General features: G+C 38.6%; 1 protein-coding gene across 1 annotated transcript in view; it reads left to right on the forward strand.

Annotated features, from left to right (window-relative positions):
- The first annotated feature begins 2,180 nt into the window (after window positions 1-2,180).
- LOC5569799 (transcription factor Dp-1) overlaps window positions 2,181-21,224 on the forward strand; it is a 45,309-nt gene continuing 26,265 nt past the window's right edge. Inside the window, exons 1-2 of the mRNA XM_021854341.1 lie at window positions 2,181-2,870; window positions 16,578-16,693. Of these exons, the coding sequence (XP_021710033.1) occupies window positions 2,822-2,870; window positions 16,578-16,693 (165 nt within the window). The 5' untranslated portion in view covers window positions 2,181-2,821. The remainder of the gene's footprint in view (window positions 2,871-16,577; window positions 16,694-21,224) is intronic.

Here is a 21,224-nt window from a genome sequence, read left to right on the forward strand (position 1 = left end):
AAGGGATTTCTGTGTGGTTTTCATTACGCACCACAGATTAAATTATGACTGTTTTCTTGACACGCCACTTTTCACTGTCTTGGTGGTTTTCATTACACACCAGTATTTGGGCGGTTGTCCCGACACGCCATTTCACTCAAACGGTTTTCTTTACACGTTTCCGGCGGTTGTCCCGACACGCCATTTCCTCGGAGAGTTTTCTTTACTCTTACGGCGGTTGTCCCGACACGCCATTTCACTTAAACGGTTTTCTTTACTCGTTTCCGGCGGTTGTCCCGACACGCCATTTCCTCGGAGAGTTTTCTTTACTCTTCTGGCTGTTTTCACTACACACCACAGATTTCCATCACGGCCATCTTGTTTGGACGGTTTTCATTACTCGTCATGTGACCACAAAAAAAAATAACGTGCTTCGGTTTTTTTTTCGCTAAGCGAACCTTTTTTCGGTTTTTTTTAAGCTAAGTGCACACCCCACAGTTATGTACGATACGTCAGTAGAAATAACTTACCATTAATAAATGCGTCGATCTTGCAGTCGATTCCTGCCCGAAGACCTTATAAAAGGCTCACAAAATGCATAACAAACAAAATTTGCTCACGGAACTTTTTCAGTTTTGACAATTGAGTCAGCAACTCGAATGCTCGCCCATACTGACCATAACTATAATGGATGTAGTATATTTGCTTGTAGTTCGCAAATATATAGACTACAACAAATTACATTTGAACATCATTAGGAATGGTAAAGGTTTTATGCAGGGTTGATATACCGTTTTACCATAACTTGTAGATCATTTATGTACCATATTCGGTTATGGTGATTATACCGTGAATGCCCTATTAACGTTGGAACTGTAGCGATAATGGTAAATTACTATGCGGGAATACCTTCTCGTGAGATTACAATACATTCTCAAAAGAAACCTAACCACAATATCTAATGTTTGGCTCCGGCAATCAGGCTCCTGCTTGACAAGCGTTTTGAGTTAGTTCGCAGCTGAGACGAGACTCACGGAGACGGTCTTTATTTTCTGTGATTGCTGAGTTTTTACTTATTCCATTCATTGTTTATATCAATCTTGCGCAATCCGTTCAAACTTTCACATGACCATCTCAAGCCAAGTACGGACCTGAAACGTAAATTGCTCAAGTAAATTTTTTCCTTTTTACCCAAGTAATTTTGACAGCTGATTCAGTATGAGCGAAATGTCACTTTTACTTGTGGAATAATTGAGCGGCACATTTTTCCGTTCGGAAAAGTGACAGCTCCCTTTGATTTGTACGGCAGGCGTTACCGACGTTATGAAATCAGCTCTACTTCTCAGCTGCGTACAGCTCAAGTAATTTCGGTAGCGGAATCATTCCTTGACCGTTTCTTGTCTTATCCTTTTGCACAGTACTTATGATCAGCGTACCGGCCATCAGCAAAAAAAAATATTGCGTTTGCATCACACCGAAGCATAAACGGCATTTTGAGTGAAACTTCATGTCAGCAAACGTAGCAGATATTATACATAACTAGTCTTGTGTCTAGATTCATCAGCATCTATGGAAAATCTGCTCCGCTGACTGAGGTTTTAAATAGTAGTTTATTTTGAACACAATACTTTTCACTTTTTCAGCCATAAAAACGATGGGCTGCATTTGACGTTTCGTGACAGCGGGATCTGGGCTGCATAATGACGTATTTTCTCTCTTCGCGAGTCTCTCTCAGGTTCGCAGCACCCAGATTTGAATCTTCCCTTAATTATTTCAACACTATTGATGTCGTCTAGGAGCCACTTGACACGTTATGCAATTTGTGAATGAACCCAAAACAGAATCTTGTGACGCATTTTCGGAGACCATTCGGGACTAAGAAGCTGCTGATGTTTTCTTCGGTTTTCTGTGACAAAAACAAGGAGAGATATATGTTTTGCTTTTTTTCACGCACACGATGACAGTTCCTTACGAGGTTTTCCATAAGTGCGAGTGCTTTGTAAATCTCTTTTTGTTTCGTAGTCGCGAATCATCCAGTAACGTTTCCTGGAAACAAATTAATAAATTATTTTCCGTGTTCGGCTGCATGGACACATTACGCATGGAGCTCTCGCGCGCGCAATTCGATCGGCCCGCGTGACGTTGAAGAGGAAAATCGAAAACATTCGAAACGGACTGTTTTTTCGTTCGCGATCTGTCAACAAAATATGCGCCTCTCCTTCGCATCGCATCTTGATGTCGCGGAAGAACCGTGTTCGAAAAGTCAAATCCACGGACGCGGACGCAGAGTGTGGAAGAGTGGCCAGCAGGAGAAGAGCGAATCGCTGTGAATATCGACGAGGGGGAGTAGCGAGCAAGTATTCCTTCAAATACACATCGCATCGCGTAGAAGTAGCAGCAGGCCGCGAGAAAAAGACCCGCCGAACTGGACTCAAGTTGTAGCCCTAGCATCGTTTGACGGACATTTTTGCATAAAAAGTGCAATTTTCGGAACGGTCCTGTGCGTCCGGGAGTGATCGTATCGGAACAGAAATAGTGCCCGGTGGTAGTGCGAATTTTTACCTTCCAGTGGACGTTTAAATAGTGGAAATCGGTCGCGGTTCAGTGGGGCAAAAGCTCGCTGGAAAATTGTGATACTGCATGGGGTGCGCTTTTTGCGGATCGCCATTTTGAACGAATTCGGTTTTGTGTGGCGCTCTTGGGTTTTGAAATTACTGTGGTACAGTTTGTGAAAAGTGGGCTCATTGGAAGCTGGGATTTTACCTTCGGATCAGGTCGATAGCGGGAGTTCGGTTTAGCATATTTCCCAGCGGGGGACGGTTCATTATCCGGGTCCGCCAGGATGGCCCACCAGAACAAACCGGTCAGCATCGTGATTCAGGATACCAATGGTAAGTCACTGCCGGGGAAATTATTCCGCCAGATCCGGGTCGGTTTCTGGCGGATTTTCTATCCTGAATTATATTCGATTTCATTGTCATTCTGTGGGGATTATACGGGACTTCATGGTATCCAAAAGCTCCCTCCTATGGTTGGGAAAAGTGGCCTTGACCGTGCCACCATCTCCAATGTCGTTTTCTTCGACGTCGTAAATTTGACGTTCTGCTTTTTTCCCGGCCCAAAGAGAGATGGGTGTTTTTGCTCAACTCATCAGAAGAACTACAATTTCGTAACTTTTGTGTCTTCGTTTTATCGTATGTTATACCTCAATTTCTTACGGGTGATCGATTCACGAGATTTGCCACGATATCACCAAAAGAAAGGACGGAGAAAAGAGCGCTGATAAGACTCGAAAATCAAGAAGGATGCAATAATTAATTTGTTTGCGAACGGGGAGCAAGTTTTGGCTTTACTCGCTCTGCTTCGGAGAATAGGAGCACAAAAAGAAATAAGAAAAAATGTTTTTATGAATGTTTGGTATATTATGCTAATTGATTTTTCATTAGGCAAACTAATGCCACTAATGCCTTCCTAAAAATTGAAGTTTTATGGATAGCACTTCATCAAATTTGCAATAAAATTAAGAATATTTTCAATGTATTTTAAGATACTTCCAAATATATTACATATTTTTAACTTATGTTATTTGTTGATTTCTTATCTGGGTTGTCTAGGGAAAAATGCCTTGAGCAATCTTTTTCTCATTATTACATATATCAATTTCATCACAATAGTTGTTATAACATTACACCATTGCCTGGGCTTGGAATTATATTTTTCAGGGAGCGATGATATGTATTAGATAATTAAGAACTGTATTTGTAGTTTTAATTAGAGGTAACATTAACTTCAAAACAATTGCAACATTTATATTACAATAATAATGGAGACGAACCAGCCACAGGCTGAAAGTCTCGATAATAAAGAGAATAATACTTACAATAATAATCAGACTTGTTTTATGTTCTGATCTAGTGATCGTTTTCAAACTTCAATGTTTTTCAAGACCCAACAGGGCGCGTGCACAGGGTTGCGGATAAGAGCAAAGGAGGATCAATAACATCTACATCTACATAAAATTATAGAGCAAAAAGCAGAGCTTTAATGATTATCAGGTCGCAATGAGTGATTAAGTGATTAATGTTTAAATTCAATTTTATCATGATTATTATTAAAATTTTTGAAGTCATGATTAATTAAGGACTGTTCATTTAAGAAAGTGGATACGTGTTTTTTACAGTAAACTGTTTATTTTCGAACAAATTCATGAGTTTACCTAAAATACATGGAAATCAACGTAATTTCGATCAAATTCACATAAATTTGAACATTTATTGTGCATTGCTGGAGAATGCCCTTACTTTTCTTTTGATACCTCCCATAAAATTCTGCACAACTTTTTTCGGAACTTTTCGAACTGCTTTTTGAACTGCCGACCACATTTTCTTGAAAAAATCGATGGAGCTTGCTTCTCTTCCATCGTTCTTAAGATGCCGTTTGATTATTGCCCAATATGTTTCAATGAGGCGTAGTTCTGAGCAATTTGATGGATTCGATCATTTTTCTACAAATTCGACTTATTCCTTCTTGAGCATCTCCAAAGTAGCTGAAGCATAGTGAGCCGATGCTAGGTCTGGCAAAAACAATGGAGGCATGGTATGCTTTCAGTAGATGGACAGAAGCCATTTTTTAATGCATTCAGTTCTGTAATTTTCGCCGTTGATTGAACCCGTCGTGAAATATGTAGTACTTGCAATCAACGGTACTGTAGTACTACAAATTGCTTGCCATACCAAATCATTTTTCCCAAATTTTTCTGTTGGGATGTATAGTACGTCGTCAGGAATATCTGTTTTGGCCACAGCGTTGAAAAAAATTCAATTTGGACACTTCGCGATTTAAGCCAAATTTCGGAACGGCAGTTTTTCTGTACACCATTTGTGCAGAAAAAAAATGAGAGTTGTCATGTCAATTCCACCCATCGTTTAGAATTTATAATTTTTTATGTCAACTTTTGTCTGCTGTCAAAATAAACACTTGGGTACACACTGAAACAAAATTTTATTTGTTTTTTATGGAATTTTTACATCAAAATGCTAATATTTAGGTGTCCACTTTCTTAAATGAACAGTCCTTATTGTGATTGATGATTAAGCCAAAGTATGAATAGTGATTATGATTAATTCTTACGTGCCTGATGTCAAATTTGTTCAAAAGTTTCAATTTCAAAATAATACTTTTTTTTAATTATCATCTATCTTATTTATATTGAGAACGTCGCGACCCATTGTGAACCCGCACTATACAAATCTCGCCCAGCACGTGTGTGGTCTTTCTATACCTAATAACTAACGCGCTCTTGGCTAGGCATTCAACAAAAGAAAGCGTTAAGTTAATCATGATTGAATGAAAAATCATGCTGGGAGCTATTTGATTTAGATTTTTTTGAATAAAAGTGTACCTACCAATAAATTTTCAAGAGTGTGATGCATTCGTTGCATACTTAAAGGTTTTAAGGCCATCTCATATCATTGTTTTATTGTTTAGGTACTATTTGATTGAGCAATTCTCGCTGAAACCAGGCCGCCATCGGCACCCATCGTTAGAATTCCAATTTTATGTCACTGATCGCTAGCTTTCGATAAAACTTAAGGGTGGTCCTTTTTGTTTTCTCAAATTGGTGGACCGCTCGTTTTGAATTCTGAGATCACCATCAGAAAGCTGAGGAAAAATTGCGTAAGATAGGCTACAGAAACTAGGTGTGCAATGGTGTTTACCCTATGAAATGAACGATTTTCTAAAACATGTTCCACGATTTTGACGTATATGGCGAGTGCAATCAATGCAAACATCATTTTTGGTACAACAAAGATACAAGTTTTCAATAGTTGGTGTATTTTTCGAGTCAGATGAAGAATAGGAGTATTATTTAGAGTGATAAAATCTGGCGGCCATCTTGGATTTTGACGCCATCTTGAATTTGACTAGTAGAATGAATTTTTCACCATGATAGCACTCAGCATGTCGAATTTAGAGGTTACCAATAAAAACAAGGTTACGTATACTCTTCTTCTTATTATTCTTCATTTTCCTGACGTTACGTCCCTAGTGGAACCGAGCCTGATACTCAGCTTTATTAGTTATAAATACAGGTTATTAAATAGGAATTTTCTTTTATAATACGATTTTTAATAACAGAATATTTCATCGACATATCTTTGAATTCATTTATTATTAATAAATAAATTTAATGAATAAAAACCGTCCAAAAACATTGATTGAAATAAACAAAATTTTTTTTACCATATGCTTTTTTTGTCATCGAATGAAGTTTATAAATTGTGCGTTGGGACATTAGTAAGTTTTGTGGTAATATCTGTAGTTTTAACGTAAAACATTTCCAAAAGTGCATTAATTTAGAATGGCAATCTTAAATTTTTAAGCAAAAAAAAATCCTTGATTTTCTGAATCATAAAGTATTGTTTTTACTAACATCCAACATGCATGTGAAAAATAGCGAAATTGAAAGGTGAGAAGCAGGCTTTGTTCTAATGTGGACGTAATGCCGAAACTCAGGTGAATCATTTTGAGTTTGGAAAATCTGGTGGCCATCTTGGATTTCGACGCCATCTTAGTTTTTAGCAGTAGAATGATTTTTTACCATCTCAGCGCTCTTCATGTTTAATTAATTAAAGATCTCCGTTAAAAAACAAACAGATTCTTTATTTCTTATCTTATTTTAGCTGTTTAACAGATTGTTCATTTCTATCAATGGTTTTAGACCAAATAAATGAAAGAATTAATGCTATTTTTCAACTCGCAGATATGCAGAACAATCATTCAGGTGGCAAAAAAGCGTTAAAAATTCTACTTGTTAATTTATTTTTGAAGCTTAGGGGCTGGCTCTATTCCAGTAGGGACGTAACGTCAGGAAAAAAAAGAACAAGAAAAATAGTAAGTGTAACGGTGGCATTAAAATTCAACATGTTGAGTGTTCTCAAGGTGAAAACTCATTCTACTACTTAAAACCAAGATGGCGTCAAAATCCAAGATGGCCGCCAAATTTTTTCACTCAAAGTAATACTCCTATTCTTCATCTGACTCGAAAAATACACCAACTATTGAAAACTTGTATCTTTGTTATACCAAAAATGATGTTTGCATTGATTGCACTCGCCATATACGTCAAAATCGTGGAACATGTTTTAGAAAATCGTTCATTTCATAGGGTAAATACCATTGCACACCTAGTTTCTGTAGCCTATCTTACGCAATTTTTCCTCAGCTTTCTGATGGTGATCTCAGAATTCAAAACGAGCGGTGCGCTAATGGTGAAAAAACGATTTTTCTAACAAAATTCAAGATGGCGGCCAAATTTAAAATGGCCGCCGGATTTTTTTTAACTTCAAATGAAAGCTATATCCTTTCTCTATACGATGCCATTAAGTTTGGTATGTGTTCCAAGGGAAATATGAGACATATCACGTGAAGAAATACCCAAGATTTATCAAAAAATGGGCTTTTTTGCAAACTGTTTAGCTAGCTGGCGTACGAGGGGTCCACCAATTTGAGAAAACAAAAAGGACCACCCTTAAGTTTTATCGAAAGCTAGCGATCAGTGACATAAAATTGGAATTCTAACGATGGGTGCCGATGGCGGCCTGGTTTCAGCGAGAATTGCTCATTAATAATTATTCATTCATTAACTATGTGGCGAATATATTGGCTTTGTGAAGCGTAGTTTGCGACACATCCAACTTCATGAATTATCAAGTTTTGACCGGATGTTTCTAGCGTTCTTCTTCTTTTTCTTGGCATTACGTCCCCACTGGGACAGAGCCTGCTTCTCAGCTTAGTGTTTTTATGAGCACTTCCACAGTTATTCACTGAGAGCTTTCTTTGCCAAAGTTGCCATTTTCGCATTCGTATATCGTGTGGCAGGTACGATGATACTTTATGCCCAGGGAAGTCAAGGAAATTTCCATTAAGAAAAGATCCTGGACCGACCGGGAATCGAACCCAGACACCTTCAGCATGGCTTTGCTTTGTAGCCGCGGACTCTAACCACTCGGCTAAGGAAGGCCCCTTAGCGTTTCAAGCGTTGTTGATATACTTGAACATATGCCGGGTTGGTAAGGTTTGTCGATTTTCCGGGGAAAGTATTCAATACAGTTAACTCTCCCTTACTCGATATTCCGTAACTCGATATCGAGTTAGAAAACCATAGTAAAAGTTGGTTTTCATGCCTACCTCGATGGTCCCTTGGATCGCAGTTGCTCTGGTTTTGTGTTATGTAACTCGATACCTCCCTAACTCGATAGTCCCTTCAATATCGAGTTATAGAGAGATGACTGTATATTATATAATATAATATTAGTAAAAAAATAGTTGAATTTCAACACTTCACTTTATAAAAGAAAGAACTGTGTAGAATTAGTAAGGCGAGCAAACCCCGGTGAACTCTAATATGCTGCTTATCTTGTGATAATATTTTTATTGTACATATAAAAGTTAAATCACAGACAAACAGACGTCACACTCTCAACGAAGTCTATCGACACCCTTTGTTAACGGTCGATTTAAATATATGGTAGGTGGCCAATTCACCACCAGCAGCGCTCGCATCGTTTTTGTTCGTGTTTGACGTTTTCACACTACCGCCACCTGTTGGCCCATCGGCCAAACACAGTGATTTTAGCATTGGGCATACATGTTCTCGCGACTATGATTTTGATTGAGATTTGTTCTAAGTGTTACGTCTGTTTGTCTGTGGTTAAATGGTATTTGCTCGCCTTTCTAGTGATTTTTTATTTTTATTTTGTAAAGTGAAGTGTTGAAATTTAATTTGTTGTTCATTCATACTCCAATAATTCCTTCAAAGAGATAGTGAAGCACTATATTAGTAGTTCTGAAACCTAGCTTTCCATATATTAAACTTCATGAATTTTGCAAACTAAGCCATTGAATTCAATCTCAAGGGAATTATTGAAGTAGATATTGGATTTTTCGCAAGAATTGGTTTGTTTAGGGGTATCCAGTTTTTTGTATATTCTGAATCTGAATTAAAGTTTGAACCAGAACCCAAAGTATCAAAATTTTCCGTGCCCTGGAACTATTTTAAACTTCTTAAATTAAATATAATATCAATATTCAAATTTTGAAGCGCAATAAAATTGTGATTTACTTAGAAAAATGTGATCTTTTGAACAAGCTACAAAACACTGCAAATATTTCATCACTAAACAACCCAATTCTTGGAGAGATGTTGGGCGAAATCAGTTTGAACAGTTGGTAGCAATTTTCTAACGAGATCTTTATGAAAAACTGAAAAATATTGTTTCGAACAATGTTTTAAATGAATTTCCGCTCTTTCCTTATTTGAATTTAAATTCCAGTAAAATCGGTTTAAGACTAAAAATTGGCTATAACGAAGTTCAAACGATTTCTATATCAGATTTATTGCTCTCGGGTATTTAATCATTAGCCTTTGAATGATTAACCATTAATCAATTATTTAAAAAATAATAATAAGTAAATCGCATCTCTCTCAGGCATCGTCCACAAATCACGTAATGCTCGAAGGGGAAGAGGTAGGCTCATGCGGTATGACTTAAACAAAATTTTGGAAATTTTCATGCAAAAAGCATTACGGAGAGTGGAGGGTTTTCCCCCGGGTTCAAATATTTCAATTTCTAGCGCTACGTAATGAATGAATGCTACTTACACGCCTTGACGTATGCAACGAATGAGCAATAAACATGAAAATGAATGGTTATTCATCATTGAAGAGAACAATTTTAATTGAAAAGCTTCTAGTATGGTATATCGTTTCTTCTTCTTTCTGGCGTTACGTCCCCACTGGGACAAAGCCTGCTTCTCAGATTAGTGTTCTTATGAGCACTTCCACAGTTATTAACTGAGAGCTTTCTATGCCAATGACCATTTTTGCATGTGTATATCGTGTGACAGGTACGAAGATACTTTATGCCCTGGGAAGTCGAGAAAATTTCCGCAATTGCTATGATAAAAGGTAGCATTTACTACAAAGCTACTGGTAGTTAGCTTCAGAGGTTGCTACTCATGCTTTGAGATTGCGAAATTGAATGGAATAATTTGAGTAAAAATCATGGGTAAACGATATGAGTTTTGATATTTCGGAAGGTATTTTGAGAGGATTTGCGAAGCACGGAGAAGTTATCGTCATTATGCGCAGATGTGCGGAGCATAACGCGGACTAGGATTGGTGAAGTGATCCTAGTCTTGAAGAAGGATGCCAAGGAAAAGGGTGCAGTCTATAAGCAACTGGCACAAGAAGTACTTGGCGACGAGGTTGATGTAAGATCCCTCACTGCTGAAGCGACTCTCCAGTGTAAAAATCTGGATGAGGTCAGGCAACGGAGGTCTCGGCTGCTCTCAAAGAGCAGTATGACATCGACGTACCCAGTAAGGCCATCCACCTTAGAAAGGGCCCGCAGGGCACCCAGGTGGCGGCGATCAGGCTGCCGGTCGCAGAGGCCAACAAAGCGAAGAACTTGGGCATACTCAAGGTAGGCTGGTCGGTTTGCCGGCTGAGCATACAACAGCCTCCTGAAGTTTGCTTCAAGTGTTTCGGGAAGGGCCATAAGTCGTGGAATTGCAATGGTCCCGACAGAAGTAACACAGACAAACAGACGTAACACTGACGCAATTTCCATCGACCACTCATTTAACAATCATTTCAAATTCGCTATGTTACACATCTGACAACCAGACGCGCGCGCATCGTTTTTCTTCGCGTTTGACGTTTCACACTACCGCCATCTGCCGGTCTTGTTGCACGAAACACCTTTTCGTGCAACATGCTCACCAGGTGATGATAGTGTAAACTGGGAGTAGAAGCATTAAACTAAGAATGCTAATGTCGCTGCTGTTCGTGTTACCAACATCTAGTTTGCCACGAATTGACAGCTTGAGTACCGGGTCTCAAAGTGTCAGATTAATTTTAGAAACCAAAACAACGACATGGTATTGAACAAACAATGGAAATCCATAATTTAAGGTAATAATAATTAAAATCAATTTTGTGACAACAACGCCATTAGCGTTCTACTATTAATATTTCTATTAAACTGGGCGATGGATTCTGAAGAAATTTGTTCTAAGTGTTACGTCTGTTTGTCTGTGGAAGTAAGATGTGCAGAAAATGCGGCACCGAAGGCCATAGGGCAAGCGATTGTAAGCAAATCGCTAAGTGCCTAATATGTGTCGACAAAGCAGACAACGGACACTTAACGGGCGGACCCAAATGTCCGGGCACAAGCTGAGTATCAAAGCAGCCAAAACGGAAGTAACACAGGTCAATTTTAACCACTGTGATGCAGCCCAGCAGCTGCTTTGGCAGTCAGTCTCGAAAATGAAGACCGAAGTGGTGTTACTATCGGACCCAAACCGCACACCAGCCAACAACGGGGGGCATATAGGTCTCAACAACTAGTAGCTATGGGGACGACAGGACGATACCCAATCCAAGAAGTAGTCTGTAACTCAAATGACGGTTTTACGATAGTAAAAATTAACGGCGTGTCTATTGCAGTTGTTACGCACCCCCACGGTGGTCGATTGAAGAATTTTCCCACATGGTCCCACATGGTCAGCTATTCGGCAGCCAGTAGTTATAGCTGATGACTTTAATGCATGGGCAGTGGAATGGGGTAGTCGCTGCACCAACTATTGTTGGTTGGCCGCACTGAATGTAGAGCTGGCAAATGTGGGTACAGTGAGTACATTCCGCAGAAATGGTTCAGAATCGATTATCGACGTGACGTTTTGTAGTCCTAACGTTTTAGGGTACCATGAACTGGCGTACCATTGATGACGGTTATACTCATAGCGATCATCAATCTATTCGCTGTAGTATAATATCAGGCGGGCGGAAGGCAGCGCAATGTAACTCGATCCAAGCCCGAGGTTGGAAAACAGCGCACTTCGACAGCGAAGTATTCACTGAAGCCCTGAGGTGCGAGCGGAACACTCTGGATCTAAACGGTGAAGAGCTAGTTGCTGTGATATCACGAGCTTGTGATGCTTCCATTCTGGAAATTCATTAAAACTGCCTAGAAAAACCCCTCCTAGAGAGAACAGGCCGCCGGTATACTGGTGGTGCGAATCAATTGCAAATCTTCGAGCAATCTGCCTTCGGGCTAGACGAAGAATGCAACGCGCACGCACAGAAGCACACAGAGAAGAACGTGGTGCAACATTTAGAGAGGCAAAGTTAGCTCTCAAAAATTAAATAAATAAATAAATAAATAAATAAATAAAAGACCAAAGGTGCCATAGCGTCCCAAGAGAAGTCGCCCGAGGTTGCTGCGATCGATAATCGATGTACTCTTCCCGCATCATCCCACAAGCCCATGGCCTCAGGGCCGTATGCAGCAGATGATAAAGAAGAAGAGGCGAGGGTGACGAACGAAGAGCTGGCAGAAGTCGTGAAATCATTCGCGTCAAATAAAGCACCGGGACCCGACGGTATCCCGAATGTTGCCTTAAAAGCGGCAGTGAATGCGGATCCGGACATGTTCAGAAGCACGATGCAACGCTGCATAGATCAAAGAGTCTTCCCGGATGTATGGAAGCGACAGAAATGCACCATAGAGTCCAAGCGATCCCTTAAGCATCTTGGGGTAATGATCGATGACAAGCTCAGCTTCGCTAGCCACGTCGAATATGCCTGTAAAAGGGCATCGACGGCTATAGCGGCGCTTTCGAGAATGATGTCTAACAACTATGCTGTAATTGCCAGCAAACGCAAGCTCCTGGCAAGCGTGGCAAGCTATCCATACTAAGGAATGGAGGACCAATCTGGTCAAAAGCGCTTAGAACGAACAGAAACTTAAAGCGATTGGAAATCGCGTACAGGATCTTCCCTAGTAACCATGGAGCATTATATAATTGCATATATAATGCAGCTGCATTGCCGTAAGCCTACCATTAAAGTAGTTTAAAAGTGGAAAAGGGCACTTTTACAGTTAAATTAATGCAAAAAGGACGATAAAGCAATGAAGCAACTTATAAGGTAATATTAATGCAGCAGTACAATTTATAAAGTGATGTTAGTGCATTGATACATTTGTAATGTAGGGTTAATGCTTTATTGCTTGACAACTCTTGAAATTTGTTGAATAAAAGCAACGTTGCATCAATGGTGTTGATATGCAGTAGAATACGTGCAATGTTATAATGCTTGTGGTTACTTGGGTTGTGTTTAAGAGTAGCAAGTCCATACCGAACGGTTTCTAAAGAGGTCGCGTGCATCATAGCCGGAATGACGCACATCGGGCTCATCATCAAGAAAAATGTTCAATGCAACGCTCAGAGGTTGGCATCAGAAATGGGATAACTCCAGTAAAGGTGGATGGACCATCGGCTACTACCGAATGTGTCAGATTGGTATAAAAGAAACCGTGGGGAGGTGAACTTCCACCTGACGCAGTTTCTGTCAGGACATGATTGCTATAGGCAGCACCTACATAAGTTCGGGCACTCAGAGGATTAGCCCTGCCGAGGCTGGTCCCTTGTAACATTGTTTAAGTCGGCTAGGAGAAGCAGTTTGCCCAGGCTACTTCTGCTACAGGTGTTGTGCTATATGCACTGACCGTAAGGTAGTTCCAGGGAGACGAGGGTCTGTCGGTGAACTCTGTACACCACATGAGCAATTCAGCGAGTATTGCTCAAGTACAGTGTATGGGCTGGTTTTAGTGGGTCGTCATTGGTGCGGCATCCCCACACTCCCTGTGTTACCTTCTCAAGGAGTCTGTTTGCAGATTTCCCTCTTGTAAAAACAAAAAAAAAAACTATATTGTAGGGACACCATCTAGTTAGAAAGGTATCGAGTTATAGAACACAAAATCAGCGCAAATGCGACCCAAGGGAGCACGAGGTAGCAATGAAAACCAACTTTTACTATGGTTCTCTAACTCGATATATGAAATATCGAGTAAGCGAGAGTCCTCTTTTAATAACATATAGCGGGTTCGATTCGCGGTCGGTCCAGGATCTTTTCGTAATGGAAATTTCCTTGAATTCCCTGGGCATAGTGTAAATCGTACCTACCACAAGATATACGAATGAGAAAATGGCAACTTTGGCAAAGAAAGCTCTCAGTTAATAGCTGTGGAAGTGCTCACTAAGCTAAGAAGCAGGCTCTGTCCCAATTAAGATGTAATGCCAAGAAGAAGAATTATGGAACATTTGATCTCATAATGTGAAAATGAACGCCTAATGAAATCATAATTTCACAGGTTAAAAAATCGTGATTGATGAAAAATCTAAGTATTTTTTGTGCTATGGTCTTTTTGATTGAATTCATGTGAAATTCAGGGATGATTTTTAAATCCTTTGAAAAAGTTCTAACACTTAGAGTCAATACTTTTATAATTTTTCTGAATTTCACATGAATTCAATTAAAAAGACCTTAGCATCGATAGGACTTCTGGGAATTTTGAAGGAAATTTACACGTAATGATTGAATGAATACCTTTTCCGTTCATGATTTGTAACAAAACACCTGCTACAAATTTGTTCCCTTCCCTTGGTTATGTGATCTTGCCGCGATGGGAGGGCATAATCCATTAGCCCAAAGGCGTAACCTGTAGTGGTGGGTATCACATTATGGCATTTTTGCTTAAAACCGCGTCATAATTTAAATGGTATAGACGCACTAATATTGCTGTGTGCGTTTGAAATGCAAATATCAAATGCGGGAACACCAAATGCGGTAAGATGTTCAACAAGGAAGGCGAAGTCAAAATTTGATTTTCTTTGCTAGGTTGGCGGTGATATGCATCATGGTTGCTAAGTTTCCTTTGGTTACTTTGTGTAACCGCATTTGAAGTTCAGTTCAGTTAGACTGGATTTGCACGTCAAACGCAAACAGCAATATATCGGATGCGATCCAAGCGGATGTGATTCGAAGTGGACATTAATACTATTGGCGACAATCAGTTTGCATTTTGCAAACCAGAATGATCCTTAACCATCATTTACAACGTAGGGAATATAACTAGTAGATTCACTGAGTACAAATAAGTGGCGACAATCTTATTTTAATATGGTTATTACATTGTCATAACAAGATACCTCTTTTTCATTTTCGCAAAATTTACACGAAGAAAGTAGACGTTGAAGCATTGCATTTGCCACCGAAAAGTGAATCTTGTAGGAGACTGTAATATAAGTTGAAGCCTAAGATAACTTTACTCTTAATTATTCACTATATTGATAACTTTATAGTGGAACGCTGATATTGATCCTTAGGATACACATGCTAGTTTCGAGAAATTGTTGAACAGACAAGGAAAGTGACTTTTTTCTTTAAGGACATTTGAACGTAATGATCAATAAATACTTCCAACAACAAGAATAACAACTACGATTAAACAGCCTAATTTTGTTAAGACTTTACGACAATTGACATTTAAGACTCTAATCTTACGCAAAAGAAAGGATTAATCATAATAGCTTGACTGAAAAGGACACTTAAGTGGTAAATTATTCAAAATGATTTCGATCAGACAGTATTAGTAATGACATAACTTTTTCCTATAAATTCTGATGGAGTTGCTGATTTTCACAATGCTTCCTTTCCTCAGAAGCAAGGGAATATGGGTATTTTTCAAAAATTACCACGTCACAAAACTAATAAAAAAAACATTGTCCACAAATTACCGTTTTGATTCATATTACGGACTCTTAAGGCCTCAGTGAAGTATAACTTAACATAGAACACACAAAATATTTCTTTGTGTATGATTCCTCAGCGTTATCGACCGTCGGAAATCCTTAACTTTCGAATGATGGGTACAGAATACGCTTCCGCAAGTAGAATAATTTTAAATAAATCAAAATGAAAAGGTCCATGATTCTTATTCCGGACACTTCGTCACTTTTGGCTCATATTCCGGACACCTTGATTCGGATTCCGGACAGCTCATGAAAATCATTGATAGAAAAGTCAAACTATCAATAGAAATCGTCGAACCACTAAAGAGACATCTAAGGCAGTTGGGCATTATAAATTTGCATAACTTTTTATGGAAAAAGCTTATTAAAACGTTCCTCGGAAGTGAGAACTTTTGAAGGGCAAAAATTGAAACATTTCGGGTGAAATGTTTCTCATACAAAGTAGAGTGTCCGGAATTTGAAGCTGTCCGTAATTTGAATCAAAACGGTACGTCAAAAATTGCATTAAAAATTCCGCCACTCATTGTTTCAGGAACAGAAAAGGTATTCATTCAATCATCACGCGTAAATTTTCTTTGAAATTTCCAACAGAAACACGTATAGAAGATCAGCTGAAGCTGATTTTTTTCTCAAACATAAACATTATATTAATAATACAATCGTGCTTATTCTGCGCGGCGTGTGAGGTAACACGAGTCGAATGAGGTGACAATTGTCGACTCGCTCCCATTTGATTAACATTAGTCGTCTCACGTCACTCGCGGTGAGAGCGAGTCGTCTCGACTCACACGCCGCGCAGAATAAACACGAATGTTCGTGTAAATCTACCATTTCCCAATCGCGTTGAGCACCTCATAGAAAACAAATGTTAATACTATACAACCACTTATTCTACTTCTAACCACACCCGCATGTCTTTCTCCCTCTTCCCTTTCTAGGCCAACAACAAGTTCTGCATGTAATGCAAACGGCATCGACTACTGGCCGCCCACTTACGTCGGCCAGCGTCAAGACGATCGTTAAGGAAGTGACCGGACAGGATATTACAGGACAGGTGAGTGTCTATAGATTCTCCTTGATATACTCAAGCTTTCGCAACATCTATAAATGGCGATTCTAGTTTCATATTGTTGTTACTTGATAGATTGATCTCTCGCTGGATTGCTATAGAAAATTCATTCAAGTTTAAAAACTTTTTCTCTGATGAAATCCAACGAAAAAAGTCACTGCACTTACTACGTACGTATGACACAAAAAACGACATTTTGCTGACCACTTCGGAACTGGGCAACTTTTACTGGTTTCCCTTGGACCCTTCGTCACTCCTATTGGGGAGATGTTTTTTTTTTTGTGAGTAGAAAATTAACGAAAGCATGCGAAATTAATTGCCATCGACCGTTCGTTCTGCTATGGTTTTCTAGCTTTTACACAAACATCGACATCATTATTTCTTTTATCGAATTTTGCTTCGTTGGCTCTGCTGATGTCGCTGATTCATTTCGTGCGCACCGGTAGAGACCTGCCATAAAACCACAAACTGCTATGCCACCGATATGGTCTTGGGCAGTTTGGATGGCAGTTGGTGTTCGTCGGTGGCGAGAGATGATAAGCGACACACGGCGGATGACAAAATCTGCGGCTTGATACGACGTAAAGCGCATAGTAGGAATGTGGCGACGAACCGTGTAGGGGTCGTATTGAGATTGACTTCTGATGTACGTTGCGTGATGCTAAGGAAAAGGTTGATGGTGGAAGGGCGTGGGCATCGATTGACACGTTTCCATAATTAAAATCCAAACCGTCGATGCGTTGGGCTATTCATATGTATGTGTGTTGAATATGGGTCTCTACAAATAATTATGGACATTGTGAAATACTGGGACACTTCCCGCTATTATTCAATACAAATTTTGCAAGAATTTGTTGGAAAATGGTTGAAGATTTTCTCATTATTATAATCGAAAGAGTTCCCTCCGTTATTTTTGGGTAAAAATGGCATCTGAAACAACCCCGGTAGAAGATTTCTGTTCTTAAAAATCTTAGAATCCAAGATAACTTGCTGTGTGAAATCTAACAGCAATTTTAAAAGAATCCCATAGAAATCGGGGGTTCCAAAGATTCCGCAAGCAATTCTTCCAAGGGTTAGCCCAGAATAAATATTCCAACGCAAATTTTAATCAAAGTTTGAATGAAATGCTCCAGAATTTGCTTCAGAAAATTCTACAGCAGTCTAACGCTGATAACTCTTGTAATATTTACATCGATTCCTCCGGTAACTCCCCCAGCGATTCTTCCAGAATATTCTGCCAGTAAATTGTCCACTGATTTCTCGGTCTTCTATACTCATGTTTTTGGTCAAGAATTGAACTAATCACTTGGGGACCGCACCCCCCCCCCCTCCTAAATTTTTAATTTGTTCTCCTCTGCGATTGGGCTAAAATGAAACATTGAAATCCAGAAATTTCTACACAAATATAGAGATTAGTTGATATTAAACACTGAAACATCTGGATAATCTGAGGAATGATAGTTTGATATACCGTAACGCTAAAAAATCATTTAGAAAATAGTTTAAACAAGCATATTTCCTGTTTAGGTTACCTAATTTTGATTCCCAGTAATTTAATTTGTAGCACTTTTGCTGTTGCTAAAACTTGAACAGTTTATAGCTGAAAATGTAGAAAAAAAGCTGAAAGTCTTGCTCGGATTGATAAACCTAACAGCACTCAGTTAGGGTTCATATTTTTTTATAATATATTGAATAGAAATTTTGTTATATAATAGGCATTTTTTTAATTGTTCGTGGTTGAAAAACAGATTTCAGGGAATATGATCAATAAAATAATTTAATTTGGAATTATTCTCATATTTTTTCCAGGCTGTTCCATCAAAAGCATTAATAAATCGATGATTCGACTTAGTGGAGATCTCCTATAACATTTAACGTACTGAATAAAATTCTTGTTTTACGTGTTTTACTATAATAACGTTAATATTTGCCTAAATGGGCATATTGTATTCTTTTGAAGAATTAAGGCTTCAACAGAAAATATGAATAAAACCAAAACGGGTTGATTCTATGTCTTGTAAATGGTAAAATAATATTTTAAGTCGATAAAGCATTGATTTTTACTTAACTTATTAGGCTTTTAATTTGTTTGTTTATAAATAAAATAGTTTAGACACGAATACAATAAAATATTCACATAACTATTTAAAGTTTTATAGAATCTGTTTGATTGTATTTAACAGAAAAATTTGAAATTTCTTAGAAGTTTTCAACCTGTTTTGAAGTTTAATCATCATTTCATAACCCAAGTATGATAAGCCAGACAAAGAAGATTGATAGAAAAAACTGTAGTCAGTTTTTTCAGTGCTTATCTTTTTTCCAAAATTATTCAAAATGCTACGTCCACTAGTTGGGACCCCTCCCTCCCCCTCGTCACACATCGTCACAAATCCATCCCCTCCCCCCTAAAATGCTACGTAATTTATGGACGACCCCTTGTCTGTCTCTTCAGATCATCTTCCTGGAGATATTCTTCCAGAAAAATCCACAAAGGTTGTTTCTGGAGTTTTGTAAGAAAACAGTTTATAAATTCTATTAGGTTCTTCTTGGCATTACATCCTCATTGGGACAGAGTCTGCTTCTCAGCTTGGTGTTCTGCACTTCCACTGTTATTAACTGAGAGTTTTCTTTTGACAAAGTTGCCATTTTTGCCATTTGCCATTCGTATATCGTGTGGCAGGCACGATAATACTCTATACTCCAGGGAAGTCAAGGAAAATTCCTTTACGAAAAGATCCTGGACCGACCGTTGCCGTGAACTCTAACCTCTCGGCTAAGAAAGGCTCCAGATACTACACGGTATTCAAAATAAATCTTCGCCCATATTTTTGTTAAGTCGTGGAGCCATTTCCACGGGAATTGATCAAGAAATTAATCATGAAATTACTCTACGGATTTCTACAGAAACGCGTCCAGGATTCCGTTTTTTCTCAGGTATGTGGTTTCTAAGACCTCTTTTTTCATTACACTGATACCCTGAATGAGGATACTTCCAAAGCCATAATGGAAACTTCGCTCCGGCAGGGTGGCGGGGGATTTTATTTACTATCAGGAAAATCATTCAGTATGGTTTATGGCCGAAAACAACATTGACTGCTGATGAAAAAAGTTTTCATGCCAAATCGTTATGCCAAATGACCTTATGCCAAAAGGCTTTATTCAAATGACCCAGACTCCATGGTAGTGCAGATAGCCTTCTCACAGATACAAACACCATTGTCAAGGATTTTAACTTCTTCTCAATTTATTCAACTTAGGTACCTGTCATAATTCAATACCAATTGTCTACCCAATGTCGGAACACGTTTAATTATTTCTGTAATTTAATAAATCTTTTTCACTTTTAATCTTCCAATTCGTAACTATTTCTATGATGCTTGATAAGATTTATCACGGATTTATCCGGGAAAAAGACGGGAATTTGAATCCATCGGGGAAAAGACGGGAAAACCCGGGAATTTGACAAGGTCACCGGGAAAATCATTCTGAACAAACATCTTCAACCTCCAAATCTATAAACTACTTAAAATATGTTGTAGAAGGTTGGAAAACATTTAACATTTAAACATTACTGATTTACACACTTTATTCTGAATGCCGATCTCAGCAGTGCAAATCTCGGTTAAAATTAGTAACTGTTAGTCAGTAAAAAATCAATTTCTGACCGCTCGGCTGTGTAGATCTGGATAGAAAAATGAAAATTAGCCGAGCTCAACTGAGTGTGTATCTTCTTGTCGCCTCTTCACATCTCGATATCGAAGGGACCTCCGAGATAGGGAGATATCGAGACAAAGAACTTTTTTTTAAAGAATACTAGATTGGAAATCACTCCGTTTCCAGGAAAATAATAAACAAGTAAACGTCATCTCTAAAATTTTTTCGAATCACTAAAAACTAGTCTAGTTACCTTTGATTATGATTAAATCGACATACGGAACACACCGAGATATGGAGATATTGAGATGAGGAGGATATCGAGATACCGAAGAATTCATCGACATAGCGATAGATATCGAGATGTGGAGAGTCGTCTGTAGTTTATTTTGATACATTATGCATTTTAGAAATGTTTCACTTTTCTCATTGGTTGGCAATGTTTTTGCAATATTTTATGATTTTGTTATCTTACTATCAGAGCTTAATTTTTTTGACGTTAACTACGTCTTACGGCAATATACTGGGTGTCAATTGAAAATCTAAAATTTTGCGACCGTCACGAAATTATGTAAGATTTTGAACGCTAATAACTCAAACATTTATCGATAGATTTTCAATATTTTCCCACCAATCGGTCGGAAATGTATACAACAATTTCCTCGAATGGAGAAAACTATTGAATATCGACAATGAACTATTAAAAATTGAGAAAATGTCGACCCCTTTCTTACGCAACCAATCACGTGCAAGCAGTTTTCCACGCTTCTTTTGCGTTCCGCTTCGCACTATAAAAGCAGACCGATTCCTGCTTCTTCGCTCATTCTTCTTTTTGCCGTCAGACTGTGAACATGGTCGGCGA

This window comes from Aedes aegypti, chromosome 3 (genome assembly GCF_002204515.2).
Source record: "Aedes aegypti strain LVP_AGWG chromosome 3, AaegL5.0 Primary Assembly, whole genome shotgun sequence".
Classification (NCBI taxonomy): Eukaryota; Metazoa; Arthropoda; class Insecta; order Diptera; family Culicidae; genus Aedes; species Aedes aegypti.